General features: G+C 54.6%; 1 protein-coding gene across 1 annotated transcript in view; it reads right to left on the bottom strand.

Annotated features, from left to right (window-relative positions):
• SPOCK2 (SPARC (osteonectin), cwcv and kazal like domains proteoglycan 2) overlaps positions 1 to 24,595 on the bottom strand; it is a 29,952-nt gene extending 5,357 nt beyond the window's left edge. Inside the window, exons 1-8 of the mRNA XM_063709995.1 lie at positions 23,772 to 24,595; positions 8,498 to 8,506; positions 8,099 to 8,144; positions 7,740 to 7,854; positions 5,906 to 6,020; positions 3,786 to 3,900; positions 3,213 to 3,332; positions 2,502 to 2,720 (exon numbers count right to left, since the gene is read on the bottom strand). Of these exons, the coding sequence (XP_063566065.1) occupies positions 2,502 to 2,720; positions 3,213 to 3,332; positions 3,786 to 3,900; positions 5,906 to 6,020; positions 7,740 to 7,854; positions 8,099 to 8,144; positions 8,498 to 8,506; positions 23,772 to 23,960 (928 nt within the window). The 5' untranslated portion in view covers positions 23,961 to 24,595. The remainder of the gene's footprint in view (positions 1 to 2,501; positions 2,721 to 3,212; positions 3,333 to 3,785; positions 3,901 to 5,905; positions 6,021 to 7,739; positions 7,855 to 8,098; positions 8,145 to 8,497; positions 8,507 to 23,771) is intronic.
• Positions 24,596 to 26,168: the final 1,573 nt, after the last annotated feature.

Here is a 26,168-nt window from a genome sequence, read left to right as displayed (position 1 = left end):
AACGCTCAGTCTCTATTTAGGGGAGCTCATCCCACAGCTGTGGATGACCTGAGGTCCCCAAGAAGTCCTAGGGATCCATGAGAGGAGTAACAGGATTCAGAAGAGGAGGTGGGGTGAACACACAGACACCCGAGGATGAGAGAGCCCAGGGGAACGTAATGCTGGAGGGAATGTTAGAGAGAACTCCCAGGCCTGGAAATACAGCCACGCGCTACACAACGACACTTCAGTCAACAATGGACGGTGGCCCCATAAGATTACGACACTATTTTTACTGTACCTTTTCTATGCTTAGTTATGTTTATTTTATTTTTATTTTTTATTTATTCATTTTTTTGAGACGGAGTCTTGCTCTGTCACCCAGGCTGGAGTGCATTGGCGCGATCTCGGCTCACTGCAAGCTCCGCCTCCCGGGTTCATGCCATTCTCCTGCCTCAGCCTCCCGAGCAGCTGGGACTACAGGCGCCCGCCACCACGCCTGGCTAATTTTTTGTATTTTTAGTAGAGACGGGGTTTCACCCTGTTAGCCAGGATGGTCTCGATCTCCTGACCTCATAATCTGCCCGCCTCAGCCCCCCAAAGTGCTGGGATTACAGGCATGAGCCACCGCACCCAGCCTTATTTTATTTTTTGAGATAAATAAAATAAATTTTTGCTCTCGTCGCCCAGGCTGGAGTGCAATGGCACGATCTTGGCTCACTGCAACCTCTGCCTCCCGGGTTCAAGTGATTCTCCTGCCTCAGCCTCCCAAGTAGCTGGGATTACAGGCACCTGCCACCATGCCTGGCTAATTTTTGTATTTTTAGTAGAGACAGGATTTCACCATGTTGGTCAGGCTGGTCTCAAACTCCTGACCTCAGGTGATCCACCCACCTCGGCCTCCCAAAGTGCTGGGATTACAGGTGTGAGCCACCGCGCCCGGTCTATGTTTAGCTATGTTTAGATGCACAAATGCTTACCATTGTGTTACAACTGCCTGCAGTATTCAGCACATAACATGCTGCACAGGTTGTAACCTGGGAGCAATGGGCCAGGTGCACAGGAGGCCGCACCACCAAGGTAAGTACTCCTATGATGCTTGCACAGTGACGAAATCACCTAATGATGCATTTCTCAGAATGTATCACTCTCATCAAGTGACGCATGACTGTAACTGGCAACCAGCCTCTAACTTGTCTGCGACCTTGGGAAGTCCCCACCTCTCCAAGCTGGAAGCCTGCCTGGTTGTAAAATGAGGACAGTTCCCGGCCTCCTGCCCAAGAAAGCTGCTGTACAGAATGGATGGAGTGGCCTTCAAAGGCCCAGAAAGTCAAAGTGCTGGAGTGATGCAGGTCGCAGGAGGGCTGGGCAGTCAGAGTGGTGAAACAGATCACAATACCACGCGTTTGCAGAGGGATTTGTGAATTACACAGTGCTCTGCACAGATTTTCTTGGCTCATCCTCACAACAGGCTCCAAGATAGGTATTGTTATTTCCTGATGCGGATGAAGAAGCAGAACTCAGAAAGATTTGGTCACTTGCCGGGGGTCCCTGACTAGCGTATGGTGGGGCCCGGGCTGAAGCTTTGGGCCCTGACTGCCGATCCCCCACCAAGATGGGGAGAACCATCCAGTGAGGAACACCAGGGCTTCCCCAGCTCTGGCCACACAGGTCAGGTGAGCCTGGGGACCTCAATTTTCCTAGATGGCTCTGGTTTGAAAGCTCTGGTTTCAGGTATATTCAGCTGAGAAATTTCATCACATCTCTAAGGCTGATGACAACGTATGTAATCACTTATTGGTGGCACAAAATTTAAGATGTGCCTAAAAGAAGAATCACCGAGAAGCAAATGCATCTTCACCTCTAAGACCCTCACTTGTACAGCCCCTTCCCAAGCCCTCTGAGGGGCCCCAGAAAGTTTATATTCGTTATTTTTCATACTCTTTCTTTCCTTCTTTTTTTTTTTTTTTTTAATAGGTTCTTGCTCTGTTGCTCAGGCTGGAGTGCGCTGGCACAATCTCAGCTCACTGTAGCCTTGACTTCCTAGGCTCAAGCAATCCTCCCACCTCAGCCTCTCAAGTGGCAGGGACCACAAATGCATGCCAGCATGCCTGGCTTTTTTTTTTTTTTTTTTTTTTTTTCATAGAGAGGAGGTCTCCCTGTATTGTTTGGGCTGGTCTCCAACTCCTGGGTCACATGATCCTCCCACCTTGGCCTCCCAAAGTGCTGGGATTTCTTTTTTAACTCTTTCTTAAAGAAGACCTCCAAAAGTACATAAGCTTCAGGACCCACAAAATCTGGATCCGCCTGGGAGCCTGCCAAGGAAGGGAGCTGAAAGTGTTGGCTTCCCTGGGCCTTAAGGGATGAAGCCCTAAGGGAGTGCAGGAAGTGGGCAAGCTGGGAAAGTGCTGGGCCTGGGGACGTAGCCAAGAAAGAGCCACTCTGACTTCCCAAGAGAGCCTGGAACTTCGGGTAGAGCCCACACGGGTGAGGCAGGGGCCTGGGAAGGGGGCTGCACTCACTCTCCCTCCAGAAGCAGAAGCACCACTCAGCAGTAGAGACCCGGCCATCCTTGTAGGTGTCACAGGAGTTGAAGAAGGGACGGATGCAGACCTCGTACTTGTCCAGGTTGATGGCGGCCAGCTCCGTCTGGTCCAAGAAGAGGTCAGCACTGGTGTCCAGCTTGGAGAACATCCAGCCAATGGAGTCCTTGCAGCTGGCCCCCAGGCTCTTGTCCAGCCCTGGGAAAAGATCAGGTTCAGGCACGCTTCATCTGGCTATTCAGCCGTTTCTCCAGCCCTCCATCCCTCCACCTCGCCATCAGCCCCAGCCCTCTATTCTGGGTCTGGGCAGCTTGGAATCTAACCATGGGATTGAGAAACTCGAGAACGGCCAAAGGTCCTTCCTTCCACCTCCACATAGGACTATGCCTGAACCATTCAAAACCCGTTCTGAAAGCCCTTCAGGGAAAAGAATTCCTGCTTTCCCTGGGCTACCCATGTCAGGGTTTAAGCTCCCTCCACCCATGTTAAGTTCTTCCTACTAGCTAACTGGTATCCCTCCTGCTCTGGTGGAAGCCGACTTCTTTGGGGTGAAGGTTCTTTTGGGGCCCAGATTGTAGGGCCCAGAGTCTAGCAGGAAGGAACAAGAGCGGGCTGGCCCAGCATACACCTGTGTCCTCAGCCCCTTCCCTATTTCCCTCCCTCCTCCAGGTAGAGCAGCAAGCTTCCTACCGCTGGCCGGGCTGGCTACACTGCTGGCTGAGCCATTCTGCTTGGAGTTCTCATGAAGGAGCTGGAACCAGTCCCGCAGCCGATCTCCCAGGTCAGCCAGGTCCTGACCGGTGCAAGTCTCTGCAGAACAGAGAGAAGGCATGGAGGGCGAATGTGCAGTGGAGCAGCAGGCTCGATCTCAGTCTGGGATCCTGCCCTACAGGCCAGGAGGCTGGGCAGGGGTCAGGGAGGCAGCAGCAGAAGGGAAGGTGGAAATCAGGGGCTTCCTCTCGAGTCCTCTCCCATTTCCCACCACCCACTCCTTCCTGGCATGAAAAACACAGAGCCCAAGTTCCTTGTGGCTGAGTCCCTCCCTCTGCCCACCTTCCAGGCACCCAGGGGAGAAACGAGGGCTGAGCCCAAGCCTCCTGCCCTGTGTTAATCTGGGCCTCTGACCTCACAGCTCCCTCAAGCTTTCTGCATTTTTGCCACTTCCCTCTTGCTCTGCACCCTCTTCTACCACCCTAGAGCCCTGAAGGAGGTGCCAGGTGGCCCTTCAGCACCCCTAGCCTGGTGGCCCAGCACTGTCCTCACCTGGTTTGCCATCAGCGGTGGAGGTGGCAGCCTGCTCCGTGGGGCAGGGGCAGGGGCCCTCGCATCGCACCGCCAGCTGCTTGCTGCTCAGGCACGCCTGTTGCTCCAGCTTACACTGCACATGGGGAAAGGTGGAACAGGGGACTGAGGGCTTACCCCAGGGGTCCTCACAGCTGGGGACACCCTCAAGCCTCTCATGGCAGCCACATCTGCCTCCCCCCATGGAGTGCCCATGAACAGCCTGAAGGGTCCTCTTGGTTCCTCTGCAGACTGAGGCGCACGGTGGAGAGAAGCAGGGCCCGGGAAGCAGGGCCCAGAGCTGGTCCTAGCCATGCAGGCTCCCATGAACCTGCTCGGCCCTCTCTAAGGATTTGTCCCTCCCAGGACACCTGTCTCCCCTCCCCTGCCGCTGTCGCCCCTCCTCTGCCCCTGTCGCCCCTCCCCTGTGTTAGCTGTCTGTTGCCCCCCTGGCTCTCATGGCCTGTTCCTTGGTCCCTCTGTAATCAGCCATCAGCCCTTCCCTCAATGATCTCCCCACAGTCACCCCAGTGGACTTTTCTCAGTTCTCCTGATAGGACACAGCACCGCCTATGGAGCATCTAACAATTCCTCGGCCTTCGCTAAGAACTGCTTCTGCCACAGCTGCCTGCTAAAGCCAGGTTCTGACCAGGGCCTTTTCTCCTGGTCATATCTCTTTCTTCTCATGGGGTGGCTGCTAATGGGAAGCAGGTCATCACAGCGCTCGACAACATTATCTCACTTGGGAGGCTTGGGTTTCTCCTGCTCAGCAGAGAACAGCAAGGCGCACAGAGGCCCAGTGAATTGCCCAAGGCCATGAGCCGGGATGAAAGCCAGACTTCCTGCTGACCTCCACCTCCCTAAAGGACAGCGTGACCCCTGGACCGGACCGCACTGCAGCGTCCTGCCCAGACCTCACCCTGGCCTTGGGTTGTGGGACACTAGCTCCTCTTCTTCTCCTCCTCCTCTCTGCCAGCTCCGCCAGCTCCCCTGCACCCCTCTCACCTCCTAAATGCAGCCTCTGCCCTGGCCTCTTGCTCATTCTCTCTCTCCTCCCTTTCTTCTCCCTGGATGACCTCATCCCCACAGCAATGTCAATCATCACCCACAGCGGGTGACTGAAATCTGCATCTCACTCCAAGAAGGCCCCTCAGCCCTGGCACCCACCCCAAGCCAGCTGTCAGTGCCCTCCCAAACCAAGCAATTCCCGACTCCTTGTTGCCAGTAAAAACATTCATTATCAGCACCTGCATTTCTATGTTACTTTTTTTTTTTTTTTTTTGAGACAAGGTCTCACTCTGTCACCCAGGCTGGAGTGCAGTGGTGCAATCATGGCTCACTACAGCCTCGAACTCCTGGCCTCCCCCTCAGCCTCTCAGATAGCTGGAATCACAGGCACACGCCACTGCACCCAGCTAATTTTTGTATTTTTTGTAGAGACAGGGTCTCACTATGTTCCCCAGGCTGGTCTCAAACTCCCGGATTCAAGCAATCCACCCATCTCGGCCTCTCAAAGTGCTGGGATTGCAGGCGTGAGCCACCGTGACCAGCCTAAAATTTTTTAAATGCTTTCTCAAATATTGTCTCCTGAAATCCTCACAAAAATCCACATAAGGTGCAAATTCATTCTGCCAATCAGTTCCTTCTTCCATCACCTTCTTATGGAGGATTATTTCCTGCTGCCCCAGAAGGCCCCTGCTCACTGGTGAACACTGGCGCCTCCCTGTGGAAATCCTCCTTTCTTCCCCAACTAACAATTGGATGCCAGAGCTCCTTCCACAGCCCTCCACACTTGGCTGAGGTCTTCCCTCAGTTCCTTTGACTTGCAGTTACCTGACCATAGTGTCTCTTCCAGGCCCCACTCCCCACCTGCACCTGTCCGAGGTCAGGGACAGACAGGGTCTGGCTCCAACTCTCAGGTAGTCCCAGCCAGGGCTGCAGGTGGCCCCAGTATGGCTGGCTGCATTGAACGCACTGACCTTGCCATCTGGCCCCACCTCAGTCTGGAAACCCCTCCGGAGGCCCCAGCTGGGTCATCCTTTCTGCTTCCTGTGGCCTCAGGTGACTCCACCCCCACCCTACCTGGGGCCTGGGCTCCTCACCACAGAGCTGTAAGTGTGGCCATCTGAGCCGCAGACAGAGGCAAGCTGGGCCATGTGGCAGGGCTTGCAGATGGAGTCTTTGTTTCCATGGAGTTTCACGGTCGGCTGCTTGATCCTACAGGAGAGGGTGGGGGGCACACCAGGGTGGAGGTGACAATGAGGAAGGAGCAGGGGAAGGGAGGGCTGAGGAGACCTGTTCCAACAGGAAGGCAGCAGCAATCTCCAGCAGATCAGCCCCTTCCTGCCCCTGCCCACCCTCCCCACACTGCTGCCAGACCCTCCTCCAGCTCAGAAGGGTGGAACCAACTGAGCAGGGCATAAATTCCCCCAGCTTCTCTTCTTCTAGGAGTCACTGAGTCCCATGGGGCCTTCAGGTGGCAACTCCAGGTCTGACGGCCAGAGGTAAAAGGGAGTCACACTTCACTTAGGGGGTCAGACCAAATCTGAGGTTGCAAACTGATGACCTCTGGGCCATACTTGGCCACCAAGTGTTTTTTTTTTTTTTAATTGAGTTATTTATGCACTAACATTTACCAAATGGGAGAGTTCACATAAATACCTGGATTCTTGGCCTGTCTTTGAAAAATGGAAGCATGGGAGTCCTGGACCTGCATTCCTACATAGCTGTAATAGACCAGGGCCAAGAAGCAGCTGCCTGCTTTCCACCACGCCTGTGCTCCACAGAGTGGCCCGTGACCAAGCACTCTTCATGCATTACATTACCGGCCATGCCCCTGCAGCCTTCTAAGACTGCAACCCCATCTTTCATCTTCTATGATTCAGGAAAGAAGGGAGGGAACTGGAACCTTTTCCAGGGTCTTGGAGCCAGGCAGAGCCTTGTCCTTGGGCTGGAGCTAAGACTTCCTTTTTTTGTTTGTTTTGTTTTTTTTTTTTTTTTGAGACGGAGTCTCACTCTGTCACCCAGGCTGGAGTGCAGTGGCGTGATCTCGGCTCACTGCAACCTCCGCCTCCCAGGTTCAAGCAATTCTCCTGTCTCAGCCACACGAGTATCTGGGACTACAGGCACAAGCGACCATGCCCAGCTAATTTTGTATTTTCAGTAGAGATGAGGTTTCACCATATTGGTCAGGCTGGTCTCAAACTCCTGACCATAGGTGATCCACCCGCCTCGGCTTCCCAAAGCGCTGGGATTACAGGCAGGAGCCACTGCACCCAGCTGGAGCTAAGGCTTCCTTAAATGTCCCTCACTCCTTTCTCCTCTGCAAGCTACAACCTCTCACAAGCTACCACCTTAAATATTTCATGAAGTCACTGCATGTCAGAGCTGAAAGGAACCTCAAATTATATGGTCTAACCTATTTGTCTTAGAGATACTACATCAAGGCCCAAAAAGTAGATGTGACTTTCCCTGGATCCCACAGGGTTTGGTAATTGTTCTCATATGGTGTGGCTTTCTCCTTGCTCATCTCTTAAATGACTTACTTTAGGTGAAGGCAGCCGCCATGTTGTGAGGACACTCAAGCATCCCTATGGAGGGGTCCACATGATCAGGAACTGAGGCCTCCCACCAAGAGCATAAGAGTGAGCTTAGAAGTGGATCCTCCAGCCCGACAAGCTTTCAGATGAAACAGCCCCAGCCAGCACCTTGACTATAACCTCAAGACAGACCCAGAGCCAGAACCATCTAAGAGAACCACTTCTGGATTCCACCCCTCAGAAATGATGTCAGATAATATGTATTTGCTGTTTTAAGCACTAAGTTTTACAATTTATTTAACAGCAGTAGATGGCTAATTCATAACGAGAGGGTCAGTTGAGCCCTTGCTCTTTGAACACACCCCCTCCAGGGCTCCCACCTCCCCAAACCTCTCACCTGTGCTCCAGCTTCTTGCGACTGATGCACATGGCCCGCTGGTAGCCCTGGGCAATGCACACCTTGTGGCGGCTGCACTTCACCTTCTGGCAGGGGTCCTTGGTGGTATCCAGGGCTGCAGGGGCACAGAGTCAGGACACAGGTCACCTGGGAGAACCCAGGAACCTCCAGCCCCACTTCTGAGCTGGGAGGCCTCTCCCTCCAGCAGCCCTTGATAACCAGAGCTCCTGAGCTCAGGAGTCCCATCCCCACTGGGGCCTGGCTGCTCAAGGAGCCCCCAAGCGGGCTAAGGGCTTGCCCTCTGGTCTCAAGTCTTCACACGTGTCCGTCACCTTCCCCCGCCGGGAGAGTCATGTTACCTTCATCTCCTTGCTGATTGTCCTCCCAGCTCTTGATATAGTCATCCTAGAGGACAGAGAGGGACAAGGGAGAAGGGAAAGGCTAAGATCCATATCCCAGAGGTTCAACTGCGGGGTCGAGGAGAGGCCTGGGCCAGTGATGTCATGTGCCAATGGCCGTCATCCTGGTGGCTGACCCCTGTCCACCCAGGCCCTGCCAGCTGCCTCCCCCACACCTCTATCCCTATAAACCCATGTCCAGAATCCTTTCCAGCCTCTCCCGTGAGCTCCTGATTGCTCCCATGCCACACTGGAGGCTGGCAGGGAAGGCAAGTCAGAGTGAGGGTGTGGAGGGACACAGGAGGGGAAGGGGTGTGCTCTGCAGAGACCACACAGAGTGGGGTCCTGGGCAGTACTCACCTCCACTTCCTGGAGATCAGGGAACAGCAGCAGGCCATGGAAAACGGAGCAGGAAGAGAAAGGGAGAAAGATGGGGATATCAGTGTGAGGCCCTCTGGTGTTCCTGGGGTCCCCTGCCTCATCATGTGGCCAAGCAATGGCCTTCGATGGCTGTGTTCCTCTGACCCCCAGGAACCCCAATAAGAGGCCAGTATTCTTATGTCTTCACCACAGAGCTTAAGACTGGCCTTAGGAGTAGCAGGGGCCCATGGCTTTGAGAGGGTGAGGCACCCCCCCCTCCGTTCCCAGTCCAGCCCCAGCCCCACCACCAGGACAGATGTTCGAGGTGCCCATGCTGTGTGGGAACAGAGCTTCTCATGCCTGTGCCCTGGGTGTCTCAGAAACTGCCTGAGAAACGGTGCACTGTCTGTCTCCTGCCAAGGCCCCTTCCTTGTCAGTCCCCTCTCCTGACCTCTGCCCACCATGTGAGTGAGGTGGGAGGAAGGCCCCCTCATCCAGTCTGCAAATGGACGCTTTTTGCTCAAGGTCTGACATCTCTGCAGAGCTCAGCTCATACACGGAGTGAGGGAGGAGGCCATGCCTGTGATGAGGCTTCCCCAGTTATCACGATTCAGCTTCAAACCCTCAGAGGCAGAGGACCCAGAAAGGGTCCTAGAGGTCACCTGGTCCAGCCCCCTCTTTGTGCAGGAGAAAGCCCAGAGACAGATGACCTGACCCAGGTCCTCCCGTCACACAACCCAGGTCTCCTGATGCCCAGCACAGACCACTTTTCTTGCCACAACACACTCTCTGAGGCCTAAGGCACAAGGCAGACCTTCTCATCCTGCTCCAGCTGCAGTGGCCTCTCACGCCGGTGGACCGCAGAGTGGCCAGAGGCAGAGCGCCTCCCACCTGACCCAGCTCCCTGGCAAGAACACTCAACTTATCTGGCTTCCTCCCTTTCCCCTACGGGGCAGAGACAGTTGCTAAAAAACACCAAACAGTCCCAGGGCACTCCTGGTGGAAACTCTGCCAGGCAGGCAACGAGGGGGCTTCCCAGGCCTGCAGGCTGGCAGTGACAAGGACCAGCTGCCCACTTCCTCTGCGTGGGGCTCCAGGAGGGGCTCTGGGAGCTGGGGGGAGAGGGGCATGAGAAGCTACGCGCAGCTGCCCCCTTCATCCTGAGTTCTGCCATAGCCCAAAGGAGCAGAGATGTGTAGGGGTGAGCAGAGCTGTCAGGTCTGGGGGAAAAGGGTGGTGGAGCCATGGCACCAAAGGGCACCCACATGCATGGAGCAGTGGGCACACAAAAGGGTGCCTAAAGGGCTTTGAAATCCAAGGCCTTCAGGCTTCTGAAGCCTCCCCTGGAAGGTGGCAAGCGTCAGAGCAGGCAGGGTGAAGCCTCCTGGACAAAGGCCAGAAGGGGCCAGACCCGAGCAAGCAGTTGGCATCACCACCGAGAAAGATGCGGTGTGCACAGGCATAGACCCGAGTGCATGCTTCTGCATGTGTGTGTGCATTTATGCAGACCCAGGTGCACCCATGCACACTCACAGGTCTGTATTATGTAGCATGTGTGTGCAGGCATATTTGTGTGTATGCACATCCTCATTTATGCACAGGTGGACATATGCACACACGTGTGTAGTGACAGAAGGAAAACAAGGACACTAACAAGGACATTGTTCACGCAGTGCCAGATGGTTTTTATCCAGAAACGAGGTAACAAAACCCACTCTGTGAGCAGCCTCCAGTTTCACACTCGAGGCTCTCCCTCAGGCTGGCCTTCCTGCCTCTTCCGCAGTGAGAGAAGGAGGCAGCAGGAGACGGGAAGGAGGGGGAGGGCGGGAGGACCACAGACTGCTCCCGTGAGAGCCCACGGCGGCTCTCTCCCTCTCTCTCCTTCTTCCTCTTGCTTTCACGTGCCTCCCCGTGTGTTCCTGTGTCCCTCTCTCCTCTGTCTTTCATTGAGCCTCTTCCCCATCCCTCTGCTCGGCCCACACCTGGCCCACACGTACCTGTCCTAGCAGCCAAGAGTCCCGCAGTCCCTGGGCCCAGGAGCAGACAGAGGAAGGCTGCAGGGGTGCTTCCTGGGAGCCTGTGGGGCACCTGGCCCAGCACTCACCCCATCCCTCAGGCTTGACCTGAGCGCTCCTGAGCCCCCAGGCAAGCCTCTGGGGAGGCTGCAGGCACCACTTCCCTCGTTTGCTAAAACTAACGAAGCCTTCTCCAGGAGCTCCTCAGGGTGCAGGGGTCCTCTGCTGGGGGTCCACCCCACAGGAGATGGAGGGAGGCCAAGAGAGGTGCAGCTGCTGAGGCCATGATGACAAGGGTTGGGGCAAAAGTGGCAACTGGTCTCCATCAGCTGGGGTCTTCCCGTCTGTACCCATCATCCCCTGGGGCAGGGGTGGGGACAAGGCTGTGCAGGTGATGGGAAATGGCTGGGTTCTGGGAGAGAGGTATGAGCCCTCAACCATACCTGCCCTCAACCAACAAGATCTGTGTGCCCATAACCCACCTGCCCCAGAGTGGAAGTAGGGAAGGTGCCTCCAGCCCCTGGGTGTCATCTGAGGCCCCTGGCACCGGCTCACTCCCACCTTCTGGCCCAACCCTGCTGCCTTAACCTCCAGCCAGGCTGTGAGTGGAATTTTTGGGACTCAGTACACAGTGGATTCTCAAAGGTCAAGACCAAGAATTTATGATTAGAAATTTGGCAGAAAGTGGGGATGGCGTGGGAGTTCTAAGAAAGGGGCTTTCCCCAGCTGCTCCACCATCCCCCACTCCCCTCCTGACTCAGCTGGCAGGGAGGGAGCCCCTTCTGTGCAAAGCACTGCCCCAGGTTCCAGCCTCGACTTTTTGCCTCTGCTGTGGCCAGGCTGGGCAGGCAGGATGGAGGGGCCCCAGTGGATCTGGATTCCAGGACCCTCACTCCCAGGAAAGCAAAGGCAGCCAGCCAGAGAGGGACGAGGAGAGCAGGGCCCTGGGGTCCTGCAGATCCCCAGGCTTCCCCCAACCAGTGCACCTTGGGCAAGCACCCGACCTCGAGGGGCTCAGTGCCTATCTCCCAGGACTACTCAGATATTAAAGCAGATGGCACCTGCGGGGTGCCTGGGGTCCAGGAAGCACTTAACAAATCAAAGCTGCTATGATGGAGAAGAGACCCCCGGACTGCAAGTGGGGAAAATGAGGGACAGAGATGCCACATGAGGAACCCCAAAAAAGGGGAGAGGGAGAGGCCACCATGGGGACAGCAGAGACCAGAAGGTATACGAGGAGAGTCCCCTAGGAGGTCTTGTGGGGAGGAATGACAAGGAAGTCCTCTGGGCAGCTTGGGAGTGGCCACTCTGAGGGTAAAACTCAAGGACACACTGAGGGGTCCCTGAGGCCAGGTGTGGGCTGGCGCCACCTTTAAGCTGAAAAAAAGGTGTTTGTTGGCAAGTGCGAATGATGCCTTTCAGTGCAGTGTTGGGTGTCTATTTATGGCACCCCAGTGGGCTCATTAGCAGTTGTGAGAAATAGTCTGATCAGGGCACCTGGGGCTTCTCAGGAAACAGAGGCCCCGTTCTACACCTGAGAGTGGTGGCAGGTGGCTCTGCTGCCGACCTCACCTGGAAAATGGGGATTTGGAAGAGCCTGTGGCTTGTATTGCATGGTGCTTATATATGCTTATCTATCTACCTATCTATATGAGTAAAGCTTTTAACTAAAAAAAAAAAGTTTTAATAGAGATGGGGTCTTGCCATGTTGCCCAGGCTGGTCTTGAACTCCTGGGCTCAGGCAGTCCTCCTGCCTTAGACTCCTACAGTGCTGAGATTATAGGCGTGAACCACTGCACCCAGCCTGCATGGTGCTTTTAGAGTAAGTTCTCTCCAGGCATTTGGATGGGTCTGCCTTTTATCCTCACAGTCCTGTGAAGTAGTCAGAGCCAATAGGATCAACACCAGAAGAAAGGAGAAAACGAAGGCTCAGAGAGGCAGAGCAACTGGCCAGAGATGGCAAGACAAAAGAGGAGCTGAGTCAGGGTTCCCCATCGCCCCCTCCCACCCCACAAGTTAGAGTCTCTCTCCTTAAGAGAGGACCAACATCTGCACTGAGGAGGAGGAGGCAGAGAGAGGACATAGAAGGGGCACTGGACCAGGAGTCCACTCTCAGCCTGGCCCACGGCGTGTCCTCAAAGAAGTCACTTCCTCATTGTTGAGGACCTCAGTGGTGACTGCACCTTAGAATCAGCCAAGGAGCTCTTTATTTTTATTTATTTATTGAGACAGAGTCTTGCTCTGTCACCCAGGCAGGAGTGCAGTGATGCAATCATAGCTCACTGTAGCCCCGAACTCCCAGGCTCAAGCAATCCTCCCACCTCAGCCTTCCAAGTACCTGGGACCACAGGCATGCGCCACCATACCTGTCTAATTTTTGTTGTGGTGGTTTTTTTCATAGAGATAGGGTCTTGATATGCTGCCGCCCAGGCTGATCTCGAACTCCTGGGCTCAAGTGATCCTCCTCCCTCAGCTCCCCAAAACACTGGGGTTACAGGCATGAGCCACTGTGCCCTTCCCCGAGGAGCTTTTTAAACCTTCCAGCACGCACATGCTACCTGAGACCCCTGAAATCCCATGGGTGGTACCCAGCTCGGGCCACGCTTCTGTGCTGGCTCTAGGCAGGCAGCTTAGAGACCACTGGGCCAGCCATCAGGCCTCAGGTCCCTCCCGCTCTGTGCTTATGTCTAATATTTTGCTTATGTTCTTGGGTGTCTTCACCCCAAACACGGGGCCTCTGGGATGAAAAAGAACAGCCATTCTTCCTCCCTCCGAGGGTGCCTCACACAAAGCGATACAAGGTGTGTTGAGGAGCAGGCCGGCCCTGGGAGAACCCAGGCTCCTGCTTCCAATTCCAGGCCTGTTCCTGGAGCACGCTTACCGTGCCACCCTCGCCAACCCAAAGACTGTCCTGCCCCTTCCCCTCCCGAATCCCTCTCGCTTGCCCTCCCTGCCCTACACCCACCGGCCAGGACCACCCCAACCCGAAAAACTGCAGCGCCTCCTGAGGGTCTCCCTCCTCCCACTATCTTCCACACGGCTGCGGCCACCCAGATCCTTCCAAAACACAATTCTGACCCGGTCTCTCTCTCTTTGAAACTGAATATACAGTTTGATCTCATTTTGGGGAAAAAGAAAGTGAGTAGGTGAAAAGGATTTATACCAAAATGGTAACAGTCATTTCCACTGCTGGGTAGGAATACAGAGAATTCTGACATCTTTCTGCTTTTCTCCAACTTTCCCCAAAATTTCTGCAATGAACTTATATTACTTTGTAATAAAGAGAAAAAACATAATCATAATCATAATAAATATAAATAATAGGCCAGGCGCGGTGGCTCACACCTGTAATCCCAGCACTTTGGGAGGCCAAGGCGGGCGGATCACGAGGTCAGGAGATCGAGCACCCTGGCTAACACGGTAAAACCCCATCTCTACTAAAAATACAAAAATAGCCGCGTGTGGTGGCAGGCGCCTGTAGTCCCAGCTACTCGGGAGGCTGAGACAGAAGAATGGCGTGAACCCGGTAGGCAGAGCTTGTAGTGAGCCAAGATCGCACCACTGCACTCCAGCCTAGACAACAGAGTGAGACTCCGTCTCAAAAAAATAAAGAAATAAATAATAAAAATAAAATAAATTTTAAAAATAATAAAAAATATTTAATAAGTATTATATTTTGAAAGCCTTTCACGGGTTCCCAGTCACCTACAGAAGAAATTCCATCTTCTCTTGATCTCTCCCTGGCTACCCCAGCTCCAGGTCCTTCCTGCAAGTTTCCAGCATGGCCAAACCTCGGCACAGCTGTCTCCATCCAGAATGCAAGTTCACATCAGCCCCAGAATTTCTACTCATCTCCCAAAACCCAGCTCAGCCATCATCTTCCCGAGCCCCACTCCTTATCCTTCAGGCCAGCTGTGCCTCACAGAAGTCTACCATTGCTCCAGTGACACCAGGCAATGTCGCCTCTGCCTCACTCTGCCCTAGTTAAATAGCCAGTTCCTTGAGAGCAGAGACCATGTAAATTTCTTCTCTCTATGCCCAACATCTAGTACCTAGTAATACACACTCCTAACAATAGCTGACATCTTTATAGCAATTACCACGTGGCAAGCATTATGCTAAACACTTCACATTCATTGGCTTGTTTCCTCTTCACAACAGCTCTAAGAAACATTACTATTATTATCTCCATGTCTCAGATGATAAAATTGAGGCTCAGAGAAGTTAAGTGAGTTAGGCAGGGTCACACAGCAATTGCACAGGAGAAGAGTGCTGCACCCAGAACTGTGATTCCAGAATCCGTGCCCCTAACCAGCACTCCATAAATGTTAGCTGATGAAAAAAGTCCTAGGCCAGGGGTGGGTCCCAGGAGGGCCAATCCCAGCCCACAGGTGGTTTCTCCTACCACACCAACTCTGCTTCAAGTCCTAGGCAGGGAGTTTTGCAGCCAGGAGAGGAGGGTCTGGTGGTGGAAGGGGAGGACACCTGGGGGCCCCCGTTCTCCAGGCATTTTTCAGAAACCCCTTCACATGACCCCTGGTTCGGCTGGTTTGGAGCTAACCCATCTTCAGCTTTGATCTCTGCAGCTCAGCTCAGTTGCCATGGAGACGGTGCCCACTGAGCCAAGCTGGGGGAGACAGCAGTGAGTGCGCAGGCCTAGTCAGGCTTAGGGGGCACATGCTGGGTGTTTCCAAGTGCTGTTTACTTCCTGTCATTTTAATTAGCACCCAAATCACCCGCTCACTTCACAGCTTGAATTAACCCAATCTCTCCCAGCTTCTCCATCTGGTGTGAAGCTTGGGACCCAGCAGCGAATCAGCAAAGAAGAGCAGCCCTCCAGACCCTGGCTTATGGGGTCAAGATCCACCTGCTTCTTTGCAGCACAGCGTGACAGAGAGACCTCACTCCCTACACCCCTCACCACCAAGGACTCAGGGGCCTGGGCTCCTGCTTGGCCTTGCCACTGACTGCCAGCAAGTGAGTCCTTTCCCTTGCTGGACTGGCTTCCTTGGCTGTAAAATAAGGATGACCCCCTTGCCTTCCCCTCTGAGCTGCAGAAGAACCCAGGCAATCATGTCTGCAAGGGCACTTTGTGAACTGAAGCTCCATACTTTCAAAAGACACAAGACAGGACACCTGAACCCCGGGTTCTCTGGCACACACCCAGGGAGCCTAGGGACAGGGCTGGGCAGAGGCTCTGTAGGGTCTCAGTGTTAGAAGGGGTCTCAGTATGGACATCTGACATTGTCTCCACTTGAGGACACACAGCCAGAGGCACAGCGACAGGATGGAAAGAAGACAGTCATCATAAGACTGAATACACCACAATTTCCCTAACCCTGTTACGGCATTTCTTCATTTTTTAATAGATCAAGAATCTCTAAAAATGGAAGTGGGCCAGGCCTGGCTCAGCCTCTGAGAGGCCCTGTATCTGCCATTATTTTGGCCTCATTCCTCAGGCAACGGGGCCTGTGATGGAGGCCAGTCCACCGAAGAAGGCCCAGGACTGGAGAGAAGCTTGCCTCTGTGGCCTCCTCCTGCCCTCCCTGGAAATAGCCACAGGGCACAGAGAGAGGGACTCAGAAAAGAGCAAGGTGGGGCCCAGTGGGGACACCTGGGATCCTCCTCCGCTGAGGATTAACACCCCATCACACACCTGGGAGAGGTCACCTGGGGAGGCAGTGTCCCTGCGAGGGGGTGGGGGTGGCTGGGAAGAGGGGGGCAGAGGGGCCAGTCATTAAATACTTGCGCCTCTCTTGGAGGGGGCGGCAGAGGCTGTGATAGGCCTGGATAAACAGAAGGAGACAGGCATCTAGAAGACTCTGGCCTCCCACCTCCTCTGCCCTCAGAGGAATTTCCTTGGAGGACAAAAATGTGCTTATCATCACTCCCTGCGTGCCAGGAGCCGGGCTGGGCCTGGGCTCAGGTATGCCTGCGCCAACACCCACCTGCTGCCCAGGCCCTGACCTCCCTGCTGGTCCAGTGGCATCTTGGTGGCTGCCCTAGTCCTTGGTCCCTGCTCCAGGCGGTGGCCCCAATAGTCCATAAAGGGCAGAGAACAGTGGGAGGTGTGAGGGGCCGGGGGCTATGTTCTGAGTTGCCTCAGGACCCTGGCTTCCCTCCTGGAACATGGGGGTGGGGGTCAGAATTCAAGCCCAGGGAGGTCTGAGGGAGACCCCAGGGCTGGAGCTGAGCCACAGGCCGTGGTGCAGGGGAAGAGCCCCGGGCCACAAGAGGAGTGGGGTTGCAGGTGCCTGCCCTTTCTCTGGCCCTGTTTCTTCACCTGTGAAATGTGGGGCTCAGTGCTTCTGAGTCTCCAGGATTCTGCTCCCCCAGTTCTTCCAAACTGAGAACTTGGAGATGAGCGGAATAGGAGCCTGAACGATTTCAGAGCCTTCGCGTCCTCTGCCCTGTGCCAGGGGACAAGGGGTCAGGGAAGGAGCGAGCTGTTTGCATCCAGGCAGAGATAAGACACTAGCTGGGCCTGGCTTGTCCTTCTATACAGGGCAGCCTTGACCGACTGGCAGGTGTTGGGGAAGATAGCAGGAGGGGGCTGGACGCCCCACCCTACAGAATCTGTTCTCTACCCAAGGGAGCCCTGTCTCCACCATCCACATGTCTGACAGGTGGCTGGCCCACTCTGTGGGCATAATATGGTGTGGGAGTGGGGAAGAGGCTCAGAGCACCCTCTCCACAGGATAAAGTGGGAGACCGGCTGTAGCCAGGGATAGGCACGGAGGGCTGAAGGACAGGGAGACGCGGGGACAGTCATCCTTCACTTTATCATTCACTCCTTTATCCCACAAATGAATCACTGAAATTCAGGGAGCTGGGCTTGTTGCTGTGTTTGTCCCAACCTTTTGGGGTTCCGGAAGAGGAAGAGATCTCCCCAAATCACCAACACAATCAGACCAGTGCCCCAGCCCCTCTTTACTTGAACCCACAGCACTGCTACTTGGAGAGGGGAGGGAGGGGTGCAGAGAACGGGCTGGATGAGATCCTGTCTGGCTGTAACATGCCACAGTGCACACGTTTACATTGAGCACCTACTGTGTGCCAAACACCCCATGCAATGCTCTGGGGATGGGGTGGTAAGGTACACAAGGCCGACTGTTCCCAGACCCACTCCTCAGGGGATCACGATGGGAGGAATGTGACAAACACACATTACAAATACCAGCAGAAGGACTCTGAAGATACAGCCCGCAGTGTAAGTGATGCTATGAGGCAGCATCCAACCTGTGCCAAATGAGTTATGGCCAATAAATGCTGCAGGAACCTCAAGGAAGGAGCCACACCTGCAACTGGATGCTGGCCAAGCCCTTGGGCGGTCAGAGGCTGGCACACTTCAAGAGCCACAGCCGGGCCAGGTCTGCACACTGAGGCTGGGCACAGTGGTATCTAAACTGTGTATCCAGGCATAGGCCTGGGCATACATTTTTCCTATCCACAACTCTAAGAAGACCCACATTGCTCCTGCAAGGAGACGCGCAGAGACGGGGTTGTGGACTGCATGTTTGTGTCCCCCGCAAACCCATATGCTGAAATCCTGACCTCCAATGGGAGTCGATTAGGAGGCGGGGCCTTGGGGGAGGGATTCAGTTTAGATAAGCCATCAGGGTAGGGTCCTCATGATGAGATTGGGGTCTGAATAAGAGGCTAGAGGCTGGCACAGTGGCTCATGTCTGTAATCCTAGCACTTTGGGAGGCGGAGGGGGGTGGATTGCTTGAGTCCAGGAGTTCAAGACCAGCAAGGGCAACATGGTGAAACCCCCTGTCTACAAAAAATACAAAAATTAGCCAGGCATGGTGGTGTGTGCCTGTGATCCCAGCTACTTGGGAGGCTGAGGTGGGAGGATCGCTTGAGTCCAGGAGGTGGAGGTTGCAGTGAGCCAGGATTGCATCACTGCACTCCAACCTGGGTGACAGAGTGAGACCCTGTCTCAAAAAAAAAAAAAAAAAAAAAAAAAAAAAAGAAGAGGCTACATAGAGCTCATGCTCTCTCTCTCAGCCATGTGAGGCTATAATGAGAAAAGTGTAAGCCAGGAAGAGGGCCCTCATCAAACATCAAGTCTGCCAGCATCCTGATCTTAGACTTCCTGGCCTCCAGAACTGTGAGGACAAAATAAATCTCTGTTGTTTAAGCCACCCCATCTCTGGTATCTTGTTACAGCAGCCCACGCTAAGAGAGATGATACGTGTGTCCTCAGCCTGGTGCTTGCCCCAAGATGCCATTAGGCCCCATTTCTCAGGTTTCTTGGTCTCCAGCTAATATACACCCTCCCCTAATCTGGTCACAGGTACTTTCTCTGGAGAAAAAAGAGAATCTCTTCCTTAAACCCAAAGACCTGCTGCCCAGCCTGTGGCGGTGGTGTGGTAGGATAAGCAGGGTATACATGTGGGTGGCCAGGCCATTGCCAGGCTCTTCCTGGAGTGACAGCATGCTAAAGCCTCTGCAGATGATTTGGTTTCACCTCCCCACTAAACCACCAGGAAAATCAAGGCCCAGAAAGGTGAAGTGGCTGCCGCAAGGTCACACAGCTAGTTCTGTCCCCTCACTGGGAAGATGAGCAGAGCGCTCTCTCTGGCCCTTGGGGCTTAGGGTAGGACAGAGCTCTTCTGTGCTCCAGGTAGCCTTCTGACCTTTTTGAGAAGGGGACGGGAGGGTGCTGGCTTCCCATCCTCTCAGGCTGCTGCAAGACTGGAGTAGCATACGACAGCCTCTCCAGGCAAAGAGGACTCTTCTCTCCCTCTCTTCCCAGGCGTGGAGTCTCGCTGGGTGTTCAAGAGCCCATCACTCTGCTGACACTGCTCCAGCTCCAGTTAGAAGGTGGGGTGGAGGGGAGGTCAGGGAAAGGCCCACCCTCCCATTCTCAAACCCCAATTATTGTTGTTGTTGTTGTTGTTGTTATATGTTTTGTTTTGTTTTTAGTCACTTTATCTGGCAGAGGACCCAAACCCCAATTATGAAATCCATCCTGACCCACTTTTGGGTTCTTCTCACACACCCACACTTACCCACAGACATCGGCGCATCGCATCCCCACACTCTCGGTGGTTTAGGTGTGTGGGGTGGGAAGCAGGGAGGGGTGGTCAGGAGGGAGCCCCTTTGTGGCTACTTGCTACTTGCCTTCTTGGTGTTCCTAAACACACGATATTGTTAGCCAGCAGGTAACAATATTCCTGGACCAGACCCCAGGATCATGATGAAGTCCCTGGCATACAGGAAGGGCTCAGATCTGCAGTGAATGAGTGACAGTGAACGTGCAGTAACGTCTTTCTCACAGGGACAGGCATGGTGTGGGCCAGCCCCAGAAATGAGGACCCATCTGGTGGTTTTTCCGTGGGGGAGGAGCGTAGTACCTGCCCTGGAAGCCCTCCAGCTCCCTGACAAGGTGCCTTCACACCTATGCGTCCCTTTCAGTTTCCTAGTCTGAAACCGAAGCTCAGAGGGTTTAGGTGATGTGCCCGGCATCCTGGGGCCAGTCAGCGGCAGAGCCCGAACTGGCACCCAGGCTAGAGCTGTCCCAGCACACTGCACCCTGGCACCTCCTGGGTGGAGAGCTGCTTCTGGAGTGTTGCTAGGCCTGGGTGGGGAGTAGGCTATAGGCAGGCTGCTGGAGACACTGAGGGCTTTGGCCCACCTTCCTAGGAGGTGACACTCCTACTCAGGGCATCCTTGAAGACTCAGAGGACACAAGCCAGAGTATACTTTGCTCTTTAGGGTAGACCCTTCCTTCTCACTTTCACTAAGGGTGAGGCCTAGAATTCCCTGAAAAGCAAAATTAAGTGAGATGACTTGGATTCAAATCTCAGCTCTGCTACTTACTAGCTATTTGACTTTGGGTAAATTACTTCTCTGTGCCTCAGTTTCTACAACCATAAAATGGTAGGCTGTAAAGTAACAATAACTATCTCCCAGGTCCTTGAGAGGCACAAGAGACCACTCAAATTAAAGTGCTTTAATTTGATTTAATTTAATGGCAGATGTGAGTGCTCACTGCATCAGGGATTCAACTTATATGAACTGTGCGCCTCCTGGGTGCCAAGCACTGTGTGAGACACTCATAAATATAATGAAAACTTCATAGAAGTGGAGTACAAAGTAGAGAAGAGCCAAGAAGAAAGAGAACAGTCAGTTCTTCGTAGCCAAGCTCTGTGGAGCCTGCCCTGAAGAATGCTGTGTAATGGACCTGTCTCCTCCAAGTGTCCATCCCTCTAGGCCCTAGATGCTTTGTTCCAAAGACCTGCATTAAATTCCACCCAGTTGTGCAGGGAGTGAATTGGGAGGTAGGAGCATCGGAGAGCAGGGCTTGGAAAAGCCCAGGACTGCCCAGGGCAGGGTACAGCTAGATCTGTAGGCCAGGGAGCCAGGCGGAGTCCACAACCTCCCCCCTCTTCTGCCAGAATCCCCTCCTCCCTGGCAGCCGGGCACCCAGCATTAGAAGAGATCGACCCAGGCACAGGCTGTAAGAGCCCTGAGCCCACTGGAGGGGAGGATTACTCAACTGGTAAATCCTGCCTTCCCTATAATCCTGGTGCTCAGAGAAAGATGCTAAGCTGCGCTCCCTCTCAACCAGCTCTGGCCAATTCCAAAGTGGAGCAACTCCCCAAGTTTTCTTGCTCTTCTTCATTCTCCTGACCCTTTCAACCTGATTCCCTCAAGTTCCCCCTTGAGTTCTGTCCACACCACGTGAATGAGGCATTTCCCTCCCAATCCTGTTCCCCAAGAGTATCCCACTCGTCCTGCTTGCCTCCGCCCTACTAGGACAAATAGGGGGGCCCTGTACCATTTTGGGGTTATGAACAAGGTCCCAGTTCAACCTTGCAACCCCTTAAGGGGTTCAAACGAAATTCCCCTCTCTCCTTTGAGGAACCAAGGAGCATATTTTCCAAAGAGCTGGCCTAATGGAAATATAAAGCCCGTTGCTACTGGGCCCAGTTAGAGTGCCTTCAGCCCTTAGGCAGGAAGTAGGGCTTCTTCTGGCAGAAGAGGGATATGTTTGTAGTGCTGGTGGGGACCCTGTGTACTGTCTGGGCACTGCACAACTTCAGGGGGCACCATTTCTATTGTGGCACCCCTAGAGTTATGCAATGCACTGGCTCTGAGCTAGCAGCCTCCTTCCTGCCTTTCTGCAGAGGCTGTCAACAGATCCCCAGGGCCAGGCCCTCTTGCCCAGCCTTCTTTGTCCTACTTCTCTCCCTGACCCTGTCCTCCTGCAGCCAGGACTACCTTAAATGGGGTTTTAGAGGACATCTGCCCTACAAAAGCCTGAGGCTACCAAAATCAACACACACCTAAAGCTTTCCCATGAATCTTATATGTGCAAGTCCTGAAGACTTTCAAATCTAGTGCCTTTCTTCTGATGAGCATGAGAGGAAGGGGGAAGTGGTTGGCACCAATACAGAGAGACAGGTGGGTAGCCCAGTGCCATGGGGTCAAGCAGTAAGTCATTTATTCTCATCCACGGAGCTGGCTATTGGAAGCAGGTGGAAGAAGGGAGGTGGGGAGAAATCTTTTATTTTAAACCTTTCCTGTTCTGATTAAGCATTTCTTTTCCCTCTGACCTTCACTGGTCCCATTTTGGCAGATCAAACAGCTAGCGAGTCGGAGGGAGGCCTAGGCCAGTGACACATGGATTCCGGATGGGCCGGCCTGCTGCCGCCCCCTCGCTGCTGTGGCCGGGCTGCTGCCCAGGAGGCGGCAGGAGACTGCGGCTCATCTGCGCCGGGCCTGCAGGTGCCTCGGGAAGGCCTCGCGGGGCTCCAGGCTCCTGCGGCTGGACAGGTCGCATGTGGGGCGAAGGCGGAGATCAGCAGCCCATCGGGGGGCCCGGCCACTCAGCCTGGAGACCTGGCTGCCCGTGGTTCCTGCTGTCCTCTGTGAATTACAACCTGCCAGTTTGACTTTGGGGAGAAACAGTCACTTGTCTGACGGTAACAAAAAGATCCAAATCTCTGCCTCTTCCCATCACTTGGCTGGATAGCCTATGAAGCATGTGTGTTTTAAACAAATTTCCAAGGAACTTGTGGATGCACGCAGTTTAAGAGAAAACGGGAGAGGTCATGGTGTGGCCTGCGTTGTACTGGGTGGGTCGGACGAGGGAACCTGGGGAAGGAGGAGTAAGGGCCAGGGTCCTAGAAGAGGTTTTCTGGGGTCAGGGCGGCGGTGAGCACCAGGTCGCCAGGAGCAGCCGGCGTCGCCTCTGGCGCATCCGGGCCCATCCCCCACAGCACCCCCAACGATCTCGGGGTCCAGCCACACCCTCCGCCCGCCCTGCCTCACCCCTGCTTCCCCAGCCGCCAACCCGGCCCGGCCGAGAGGAAGGAGCCAGCCCCGCCGGGCCGCCGCCTGCGACTTCCCCTCTGATCCACAGGTGCCGGTAAACAAAAGTGCCGCAGCTACCCCCCCCCGCCCCCACCCCGCGGAGTTCGGCCCAAGGTTACGCCGGGGTTCGGGCGGCGCCCGCCGGGGGCCCCCAAACCCAGCTTCTGGACTCTCCCCGGCTTCTCAAGCCCACCGTGCCGGGAGCCTTCCTCTGGCTCCGAGCTGCTCCCCTCGCTCCAGGCTGGATTCCCCCCTGAAATGTTGGTCCGGGAAAACCAGCCTGGGTCCTCGCGCGCCCTTCTGCACGGGGACCCCAGCCCACCCCCGTACGGACACGCCTTCCACCATCTCGCCTAGGAAGGCTGCTGGGACCCCAGACCCAGAGCCCCGGTCACACTCCCGTCCCATGCTGTCCCCCTCCCGCAAAGCCCACGGTGGGAACAGAGGGCACCGCGCGAGCCGATGCCACCCTCACTGCCGGCCCCACCCAGACCTGCCGGTGCTGCAGTGCCCCGTATGTGCAGCCTGCAGCATCCCAGCGGCTGGGGCAGGCCCGGGGGCGGCTCGCACAACGCAGCTGGGGACCGGGTCGGGGTCCAGCCGCAGCCGGAGTCCGGGTCCCCCCGGCCCCGCACCCCTTCCCACTCCCGGCCCGCAGGGGAGACCCCGGAGCGCGCGCCCCCGGAGCGTCGGGCAGGTGTGGAGCTGGGGGTCCCGGGGCTGGGGGGTCCCAGGGCCGCCGGCCCGGGCCGCAGGGACAGGGGAGGGGCGCCGGGCTGTGACCCCCAGTACTGTTTACTTTCCGTGTAATTAGCCGGCCAGGCTGCGGAGCCTCGGGCTGCGACGTGCGGCGGCCGCTCCCGCAGACCCCGGAGCTCAATCCCCGAACCCGCAACCCCGGGTCTCTGCCTTGGCAGCCCTGCGGACTCACGTCTCGGAAGCGGTTCCAGTGCTTGATCTTGCCGCTGTACTGCGAGATGGACGACAGCCATTGCTCGTCCTCCATGAAATTGCCGGGGGTCTCGCCCTCCTTGAGCCCCTTGGCGTCGCCTTCGGCCAGGGCTGCCGCGGCCAGGAGCAGCAGCGGCAGCACCAGCCGCCCGCAGCCCGGGGAGCGCATCGTGGTCCGGGTTCGACCTGGGGGGTCTTGACTTCTGCAGTATTTTAATGTCCTTCCTCCCACCCCGCTGCTGGCGAAGCGCACGCGGCTGTCCTCAGCTCTCCTCCCGCGGTCTGCCTCCGGTGACTGGCGGAGAGTGTGTCGCGGCTGAAATGTGACCTGGTTAGGAGATGCACTTGTCTGAAAAAGCCCAGCACTGGACGCGGAGAGGGAGAGAGAATCAGAGAGGCTGCGCCAGCAGGGGCTGTAACTGTAGCATCAGCATCACGTTTGACATCATCATACCTGGTTTAAAAAAAAAAAAAAAAGGAGTGGGTAGATTTCAAAGCGAAGCGCTCCCTCGATGAGAGCGCCAAACGCCAGCCAGCCGCAGCGGGGCCCAGCCCCGCCTGGCACACAGGGAGTTGCAGACCAAGAAATCCAGAATCCCGAAATGTCCCTGAGCTCCCTCCAAGGATGGAGAGCAAGAAGGGCCCCAGGATCTCCCAGGGGAAGATGGGATGGGGGAGAGGGCACAAAACTCTCCGGTTACAAAGCCAGCCAGGCTCAGGTGTCGGAAAGGGAATTTGGCCGGACGCTGTTTTTCTCCCCTTGCCTCCCACCCAGAGGGGCCTGCGCCACAGCCCTGACAGCTGGCTTCCTGCGAGTTATGGCTCTACCGTAATGGGTGGCTTCGTTAAGACAAAAGCCGTATAACAACTGGCTGCTCAGAACCATTGCTCCCCAGCGGCACCGCGTTGCGCAAGGCAAGGCCTGAGCACTGAGTGGCTGGTGAAACAGAGGCAGCTGTCCTCCTCCCCAGGCAGCTGTTTAGGGGCTGTCACCCTTTTTGTCAGCTCTTCCCAGGACAACCCTAAAAGGCAAATGTCTGACCATTTCATCTGCCTTGGAGGCTGCAAATTTGGAAAAGGCATATTTGCTTATGGTTTTTTGACTTCAAGTTAGTTTGAATAAGCCACTGGGGAAGCCGGGGAGTGGGGGGCTGGGGTGGGGTGCTGGTTTTGTTTGAGGTGTTTCGGGTTTTGTTGAAACTGTGACCCTCCTTATTGGCTGTAGATTTAAATGTTGACATACCAGCGGGGAAGGCTGGAGGCTGGCCACAGTCCCAAGATCACAGCAGAAATGGGGACAGGTTTACATTACAAATACATTAAAGAGAAAACATCATCTGATGGGACAAAACCTAGTGAACTTTTGGGACCCAAGCCCTAGATTGTGTTTTTATAAAAAGACTTAGCTGCTGTGATCTAAAAATAAAATAAAATAAAATTTTAAAGTGCTTTAAAAAACATAATCTTAATCAGTAGGAAAAAACATAGCTTACAAGTTTCCTTGTCACCCTGAATCTGGCCTATGTGGGAACTCTGAATGCCTCAGTGGCTCAGGCTGGAGTCTCGTTGGGAAAACAGAAAACAATAGCTCCCTTTCCGTGTTTTCTTGTTTCCTTTGCTGTTGGATTTAGTGGTGGTGCTGCAGTGAGGCCCTGGCCATTGACGTCTTCATCTCACAGTAATAAAGCATTCTTCCTGGGTGTGTCCTGGCGCTGTACAGTGAGAGAGCACGGCTTGCTGTCGTGGAGACTAGAGGACAGAATCCCACTTACTGGCTGGATTCTTGAGCAATTACCTATTTTCTATCTAAAACTAATGGTAATACCATCATTAAAATTGCTGTAAAGTGCAAGCAAAATTACATACTAAGTGGGCATAATGGGCATTTTTTAAAAAGTTAGTCTTCCCTCTGGTTGGGAAGAGAAGGCTACGGTGTCCCATAGTTCTGAAGATTCATCAAAATTTGCCATCTTTTCCACCATCTCAATCCTACAATCCTAGTTTTTTGTTTTTGTTTTTGTTTTTAGCAAAGCTAGCTATATATCTCTAAGGCACTTAGGAGATAGGTACCAGATACCACAGCTCTCCCATTCCTGTGCTATCTTAGGGGCTTCCAGAGTTACCAAAGTTGCTGAATAAAGAGTTTGGAAACGTGCTGTCAAGATGCCCATCAATATGACAATAGCCGTCTCCAGACTCTGAGGGTCAAAATGGCTCCCACAGTCCCAGGTAGCTTCTCCAGTGGGACTTGCCTTCTGTAGCACCTTCAAGCTGGGTCAATACTAGTCCTGTGTCGAAAGCTAATCAACAACATTCCAGTCCCATTAGTGAAGCCAACAGTAATGCTATTTAGGAAGAAGAACCCAAATTTCCAGAT

The sequence above is a fragment of the Gorilla gorilla genome, chromosome 8 (assembly GCF_029281585.2).
Source record: "Gorilla gorilla gorilla isolate KB3781 chromosome 8, NHGRI_mGorGor1-v2.1_pri, whole genome shotgun sequence".
NCBI classification, from domain to species: domain Eukaryota; kingdom Metazoa; phylum Chordata; class Mammalia; order Primates; family Hominidae; genus Gorilla; species Gorilla gorilla.
The sequence above is the reverse complement of the archived record's forward strand: the minus strand, read 5'-3'. Positions and strand labels throughout refer to the sequence as shown.